This window comes from Tarenaya hassleriana, unplaced genomic scaffold (genome assembly GCF_000463585.1).
Source record: "Tarenaya hassleriana unplaced genomic scaffold, ASM46358v1 Cleome5, whole genome shotgun sequence".
Lineage (NCBI taxonomy): Eukaryota > Viridiplantae > Streptophyta > Magnoliopsida > Brassicales > Cleomaceae > Tarenaya > Tarenaya hassleriana.
This window is the reverse complement of record NW_010967707.1, coordinates 6,158,022-6,165,736: the sequence shown is the minus strand read 5'-3', so window position 1 is coordinate 6,165,736 and position 7,715 is coordinate 6,158,022. Positions and strand designations below refer to the sequence as shown.

General features: G+C 42.2%; 3 protein-coding genes across 4 annotated transcripts in view; all 3 read right to left on the bottom strand.

Annotated features, from left to right (window-relative positions):
* Positions 1-2,979, bottom strand: part of LOC104827312 (probable protein phosphatase 2C 38) — a 4,116-nt gene extending 1,137 nt beyond the window's left edge. Inside the window, exons 1-5 of the mRNA XM_010560475.1 lie at positions 2,674-2,979; positions 1,959-2,434; positions 1,108-1,475; positions 717-953; positions 15-206 (exon numbers count right to left, since the gene is read on the bottom strand). Coding sequence (XP_010558777.1) covers positions 15-206; positions 717-953; positions 1,108-1,475; positions 1,959-2,283 — 1,122 coding nt within the window. The 5' untranslated portion in view covers positions 2,284-2,434; positions 2,674-2,979. The remainder of the gene's footprint in view (positions 1-14; positions 207-716; positions 954-1,107; positions 1,476-1,958; positions 2,435-2,673) is intronic.
* A 795-nt stretch (positions 2,980-3,774) lies between these two features.
* On the bottom strand, positions 3,775-4,819 carry LOC104827311. 2 transcript variants are annotated; one of them, XM_010560473.2, is made up of 2 exons: positions 4,166-4,819; positions 3,775-4,004 (listed from the first exon to the last, which is right to left on the bottom strand). In XM_010560473.2, exon 1 carries the CDS (start codon positions 4,710-4,712, stop codon positions 4,170-4,172), a length of 543 nt encoding a protein of 180 aa, XP_010558775.1. In that variant the 5' UTR covers positions 4,713-4,819; the 3' UTR covers positions 3,775-4,004; positions 4,166-4,169. The 2 variants fall into 2 exon arrangements, with proteins under 2 accessions (XP_010558775.1, XP_010558776.1); XM_010560474.2 differs by having other exon boundaries at positions 3,776-3,972.
* Positions 4,820-5,611: 792 nt separating this feature from the next.
* Positions 5,612-7,715, bottom strand: part of LOC104827310 (ABC transporter G family member 6) — a 2,685-nt gene continuing 581 nt past the window's right edge. The window contains exon 2 of the mRNA XM_010560471.2: positions 5,612-7,713. Coding sequence (XP_010558773.1) covers positions 5,801-7,713 — 1,913 coding nt within the window. The 3' untranslated portion in view covers positions 5,612-5,800. The remainder of the gene's footprint in view (positions 7,714-7,715) is intronic.

The following is a 7,715-nucleotide window of genomic DNA, read 5'->3' as shown; positions in this document are numbered from 1 at the left end:
AGGCCCCCCCCGCCGGTAACAGAGAGGATAGGGCGGCTGCGGCCGCGGCTGATGAGGTGGGAATGGAGGAAGACGACTATTACCGTTATGTCGTCGTGGAAATGTCTCCTCACGCCTCTCTCTATCTTTTTCAGATCCGAATATCTCATTTCTCTCTTCTTCGCTGCCTCTCTTAGCGCAGATTTGATCAGCTTCCTCGCAATTCCCTGCACAGAACGCTTATTTCTAGGTGATAAAACCCTAAACCCTAAACCCGAAAATCAGTTTAGATCATTGGGCTTGAAATCGGGTATTACCCGCAAATACCCGAATGAAAAGTAAAATGACACTTTACCCCTTATTCTTAATGATATTAACATCCAAACCCATCGAAAATCTCTTGAAATCTTGCGTTCAAGTTTAGATAACACGAAATTTTAGAGTATCCTACTCGAATAACTTCCTAACATATGGCCTACACTTTGAAAATAATTCAAAAATTCCGTATTCGAATTCGACTTTGGATATCCGCAGATATTAAAAAATGATAACTCGAAAATCTCGTATACCCGGCCTGTGCCCACGGTTTTCACGCATACTATACGTGATTCAACCAACCCACATAGACAGAACCCGAGCTTTTGTCAATGCTTGAAAAATGAGAGTTTTAGAATCACCCACACTGGCATCATGCCGGATGCAGAAGGAAGAAAGCAAGAGGTTGGTAAGAATCTTACGTTTCGTGGAGAGGTACTCACGATCTCGACCGCCTCCTGATTGCTTAGGTGCTCCCAAAGACCATCTGATGCGAATATAAGAAACTGATCCTCAGGCTGAATCTTGTGTACGGTAATAGCAGGCTCGGCTTTAAGGATCGGTTTGCTGAAAGGTTCCTGAACTCTGAACTTTGCTAACAGAGGCTCCCGGTTGAATTCTGCTTTCTTTAAGTAGGCATCACCGATCGACCTTGAGACCTGTGGGAATCAGACAATGGGCTGGGAACAGAATTCAAGTTCTTATAGCATAAATCCACTTAAGAATCTGACGATTCAGAGTTCATCTCTCACTATAGTTCTATACCCTTTTTAGATTACCTGATCTTGATGGCTCACAAAAATAATAACTTACCTGAATAATGCCTTTCACTCGCCAGACTTTGTGTTTCAAGACGACAATCTGAGGATCATCTGGATGAAGCAAACGCAACTCCTCTCTCACAGAGCCAAGACTTGCATTATGCTCGGAGGATAACTGAACAGCCTTGACCACTTTGTACGCTTTCTCAAGTCTTCCTAACACAACCCGAGAATCTCCCGCGTTTGCAATGTACAGCAATCCACTACATATAATTCCTACGAGGCAGCACGCTCCAACGGAAGCAATTTGGGGCATTGTCTGCCATTGTTTGCGCACAAGTGAAAGAAATTCCTCTTCTGTAGCCAAAAATGCTTTCGTTATGACAGAGGCCGACATTCCATGACTCTCCGATGTAAATTCTGCATCACGAATTGTTGCCAAGTTAGTAAGATACTTTTGTAGCTACGCCTACATAGAAGAGAGTAAAAGGGCTCAAGTTCGTACCTATAAAGTCTAAGCATTTGCGTCTCATAAACCCTAAACCTTACCTCAATGATTGTGGAATATGCAAGGCCCCGTCAAGCAGACAAATCAACCGTCGGATTGACAGAGGGTTCGAAGATCATATCTTCATTCCATTCACCACTAAGCAGGTATAAAGTATGTCTCTAAATCCACTCTTAATCTTACTTGTCTACAACTAAGTTCGACTAAAATCTTATTCAAAACCCGATAAAGAAAAGTTCTAGCTCTTTCAGAGATTTTTGTTTCTAGATCCATCAAAGCAACTAGATTTCAGTATGCCCGAATAATTACTACTGTCACACTCACACTTGAATCTTGATAACGAAAAGGGACATAAAATACACAGGAAGAAATGCATACGGAGAAGTGAAACGTACTCCTGACGTTATCGAAGAGGTGTTGATTGACAAACCGGGCAGCTTCTGGACCTCCATGACCATCGTATACACCGATAAAAGTTCCTTGAGGACCCGAATCAACCAAGCTCATCGGCCCCGACTGGACCTGACTATGATCTTCGAGAAGATTATTGGCTTGGATCACAGCCATCGAGAACTCCCCCGAAACATGGTGCCCTGAATCTTTGTACCACAAGAGCCCATCAATCCGTCCATTCGAATCCCCTTGTCTCGTGGAATTTTCTCCCTCACCAGAAGGTCTCCAACAATTTGAAACGATCCGCATAAATGACCCTGATACCATAACTCACATATCCCTCAATCTGATGATGATGACACCAACAACTAATGCTATAATCTTGTTGTTCTTCGAGCGTCTTTTTGAATCCTCCAATAGCGATGACGACAACACTCACAAATCAAACAGGCTTTGGTAAAATTCAGCAGACGTTAATCTGCATTGGAATGTATCGCCGCATACATATCAAAATCCCGGCCAGACTAATCTAGAGTAGTATCATAGAGGAAGAGGATAAAGCGAACAATGATTTTCGTATGGGGCATTTAAAATCAATCATCCTCATCAATGGAGGAGATCTTCCGGCACTTGTATTGCAACATGTTGTTCACTAGCTCAAACTAGAATCCGACAAACATCGGAAATCAGACTCGAGACTGGAATGAAGAATCATACCTTAAAAATAGAAACCTTAACGCCGGAGAACACCCATCTCCGTGTTTTGTCCGATCGAGAACCGCGAAACCAGGGAAGAACAAACAAAAAAACGATCGTTCCAAAAAAGAGAGACAGATCTGGGTACAAAGAGGGATCAAAATCGAAAGGGAAAAATGATTCAGGAGTTACGAACGAGAGATCGTAACTCCAATAGGGTTTGAGAGAGAGAGAGAGAGAGTGAGTTCACGAATCAAATCTCGCAGGGTCTCTGTCTCTCTCTGGGTTTGTTTAAGGCTCCATAAATTTTGATTTCGCTTTAGAGTTTAGGCATTGACCTCAGAAACAGCCCGCCGTTTTAGGCAGCTTTCTCTCCTCCAAAATTAGCAACGTCCTTTCGCATAATTAACGAGGTTTAATCATTATTTAATTATTATAGTTATAATAATCCTCGGGAAAAAAAAAACATTTTAAAACCCAAACTACTTCATGCTCTATGTTTTTTTTTCATACCTAACGTTATTTAGAAGACAATAGCTATTTCCTTGCGTATTTTTATGTGTATTTTTTAAATGGATTTTGATATATAAAATTTTCATTCTTTAATTATTGAACACAAATTACTAACAAAACATATCAAAACTAATATCAATGCATTAAATATTATTAAAAGTCATTTGAAAAGCTGGTATAACATCATAAAGATTTGAAAAACTATTTAAATACGTACTCAGCTAAAAATAAATATTTAAAAGCGCCATTTCATTTTTATGTTGTAATATATCAGTTCTTACATAACATTGTATATATCGGAAAACATTTACATGTTTAAATATATTTTGAAAATTTGAAATAAATAAATTTCACTTATCCTTCGTTTTTCCTAAAATTTAAATATGTTCTTAATTTTAAACGTTAACTTTTTACTAAAATCAAAATAAAACTTACGATTTAAAATAATTTAACCTCAAATGATAAGGTTTAATATGAAAGTGTCGAATTTTTTTATTTTACTTTAAAAAATTAAGATTTAATATGAGGTTTAAAAATGTGAACATTTCAAAATAGCTTGATTTTTCAATTGCATATATGTATATATATATATATATATATATGTTTGAGTTATTGAAACAAATACATAGCATAATCCACTTGTGATAATTAAAAAGGCTACGACACGTGGGGATGACCCCCTCGTGCTCGTGATTCGTCTCCATCGGCGTCTTCAACTTCTCCGTCTTTGCGCGTTGTCTCACGCGCCACCGTCTCTATTGGTTTTGGTTTGGTTTATCGTTGGATTTGTTCATTTGATCGTCTGATCTGTGGTTTAAGCGATGAGGAGAATCGATACCCTACGCACCTTTAACGTCTTTTTACTTTGCCGATGATGCATAACACACCATTTTTTTATACTCATCATCATCCGATGATATATAACACATCATCATGATCATCATCAGCAGCAGCACAACAACAAAAGCAATCATTCATCCACATAACAAATCTACAGTACCTCGTTAGTCCTTGGGCCAAACACTGGCTTTCTCTTTCTCGTATTTGATGAACAGAGCAGAAACAGCAGCAACGAAGTAAATCTGAATCAACACGATCGCAGACGTGTGGTAATTCAACACGCTCTTCCCCGTCGCCAGCTCCACCAGCAACAATGCCGCAAGCCCCAATCCCGCGATTCCACCGTTCACCCTTTCGCTGTAAGGGCTAAACCCTAACTCCACCTTCAACCCTCCCGACATCGATTCCTTCAGATCCACCGGCGGCAAATACATCCCTGACCCTTTATTCGCCGACCCAGTCGTCCCTCTCTTCGATTTTCTCACCTCGGCTTTTTTCCCCGTCCCGCTTCGGTATCGGAGTCGGATCTTCGAGAGGCGGGACTCGAACTGGTCCGGGTCGGGTTGGGTCTCCACCGTGGAGGACTCGACGTCGGTGGCGAAGAGGGTGAAAGGTCTCTGGTAATGGTTATGGCGGAGTTTGATGGTGGCGGGAAGATGGCGCGGTGATGGGAAAGGGTTTGTGAGGCGTAGAGGTGTTATAGCCATGCTTGCTTGTTGAGTCTCTCTTTCTTCTCTGTTTCTTCAACAATGGTTTTTGAATAATTTTTCTTATGATTTTGCTTTTTGTGAGTTTATGGTTGATGTGGACGAAGATACACCTCTGTTTGCCTCTGGCTATTCCTATTTGGGCTTAAGGCCTTTGGGGAAAAAAATATACAAATTATAAAAAAGAAACTAAGGGGTAAAGCATAGTTTTCTTATTTTGATTTTTTTTTAAAACTATGTTTATCCGATTTAAATGCGTTTGATAGAGATCGAATTTGAATATGTTGAGAGAAAAAAAATGATCCTGTCTGGTTAGATTCGATTATTTTTTTTTCATGTTTTTCGATATTAAGAAATTATAGTCATTTTAATTTATATAATGAATTTGAATAAATTTGGGTTGGATGAATTCCGTTTGAATAATGGAGTGTATATATAACCATTGCTAATTGTAAACGAGCTCACGAAATGGTAAACGCTCCTCCGTCGTGGTGCATCCATCCACTGCGTAACGACCAGGGAGGACATATAATATTCTCAACGCCTCGTCCTCGTCCTCGTCCGTCCCCGCCTACTTAATACTACAAAGACCATGTCCATTTCTCCTCCTTTTTCGCAAATCTTCTCAACCGTTTTTTTTTTTAAAATCAAAACACTAAATTTAATTCGAAATAAAGTTGATCATTTTCAATTTTTTTTATTAATTCGGAATAAAGTTGATCATAACTGAAACTTTCCATGAATTTAAAAGATTTTTTAATAAAAAAAATGAATCGAATTAAATTTGGTTTAGCACATTTAGTTATAGAAAAGACTCGTACCCTATGACGAATCCCCATATTTTGCACATAATTTAATTATTATGGACCATTTAATTTTGGTACATTCCCTCACGCATCTGGTGTAATCGAGTCATCGTAACAATTTCACACCAACTCCGAACTTAAATTGAGAAGAATTACAATTAAAATATACAAAACAACATTAAACAAAAGAAGATTAAAAATGAAAAAAAAAAAGACCATGCACAACAAAATAATCAATAGTCACCCACTTTCCTCCGAACAACGATACGTTTTTTTTTTTGTTTACCTTCTCTTGTTCTTGCTTCCCAAAAGCAACGAGAGGTAGAACAAGATCCTGAAGAAGAATCCCCAAGCAACCGTGACCCACAAGCAATTCCATTTGCTCAAATCCGTAACGCCTTGCTGTTGCAAAATGTCGTAGCCTGTCGTCAAGCAAGTCGAGCTCGTGATCCTCATCCCAAGCGATCGGCTCATCGTCTCCAGCAGCTTCACTTTCATTCCCCTGGGGACCGCCCTAAGAGGTGTGTTGTCAAATATCTGTATACCTCGGACGAAACATTTTGTCGGGTCGCTGAATTCGTTCATCAAGACGGCCTCGTAGGGGTACTTGACGAGGGAGATGTAGTGGAACCATATCCAGTACGAGGGTATGCGGTCACGGTTGATGAAGAATCCGCTGAAGAGTAAGAAGTAAGCGAGAATGGCCACAACAATGGTGTAACCGAGCATTACGTGAGGGACGACGCCTGACAGGAACGTGACGAAGGAGCTTCCGGCCCAGAAGGAGGCCAATATTATGAGGAAGTAGAAGAGGAAACCCATCAGACCGCCGTCTAGGCCGACTCCCCAGAACGTTGTGGCAGCAAATGCTAGCGAGAGGACAATCAATGCCGGGAGAGCAGTGAGAGAGTGCGAGAGAACATAAGAGGATCTCCGGTAGGCGTTATAAGCGGTTTCCCTCATGAAAATGAAGCGTTCTTGGAGGAAAACTGGGAGAGCGTCTGCGCAAGTGTAGAAAGTTGTCGACATTGCGAATGCGAAGAATCCGAGACGTTCTTGGACGCCTTTTGGTGAATTATCGAGTCGCCAGAACATGGTGGCTAGGATGAATCCGGTGATGAGAACTGCCCCGAGGCGGATACCGAAGAGTTCAGGCCTTCTTCGTGAGTTAGTCATCGACCTTCTCGCAAGAACCGCGAGCTCAACCCAGAAAGGGTTTGCGAATGTAGGTACACTAGAGACTGGACTCGATCCCGTGGTACCACCAGAGACTAGTTTGCCTCGAGAAATGCTGGCGCTGATGGCTTCTTTCAGAGATTGATTCGTGGCCTGAGTCGATGTTGGCTCTGCTTTCGTCTGGTTCCATCGCTTGTTGAATTCGACTAAACTTCTGGTTCCACCCGCGGAACCTTCAAGCTCACGAATCAAATCGAGAGCGAACTCAGTGCGATTTTCGTGCTCGGGAATTGGGTGTCCAAACTCTGCAAAGAACCGAGGCAGGACGGTAGGAGAGCCGCTGAAGACGGTTTGTCCACGAGACAAGAAGAGAAGACGATCGAGCAGTCCGAGAAGGCGATAACTCGGCTGATGCAAAGTCATGACCACCATGCTCCCACTTTGTGCGATTCTCTTCAGAACCTTTACAACAATGAACGCGCTTGTCGAATCGAGCCCCGAGGTTGGCTCGTCGAGGAAGAGCAGAATCGGGTCGTGGATGATATCAATCCCGATAGACACGCGCCTGCGCTCTCCTCCTGAGACCCCGCGGTGGCCTTCATCCCCGATCACAGTCTTCGCCGCATTTCTGAGGCCTAATTGATCGATCAACGCCTGAACTCGCAGACTCTTCTTCGATTTCGAGAGGCTCCGAGGGAGGCGAAATTCGGCAGCGAACATCAAAGTTTCTTCGACAGTAAGCATGGGAAAAAGCAAATCGTCTTGCATCACGTAAGCAGAAATTGCTTTCTGCATCTTCGAATTCAGAACTTCGCCGTTCAATGTCACGGTTCCTTTTAAGCTTTCTCTGGCGATTCGGTTAGCCAGAGCATCGATCAACGTGGATTTCCCTGATCCGCTGGCTCCGAGCACGGCAAGGATCTCACCGTCGCGAGCCTCTCCGGAGATTCCGTTGAGGAGAATCTTCGTCTTCGAAGAGAACAGCCTCTCCGCCGGAACGACGGCGGGATCCGCCGGGGGG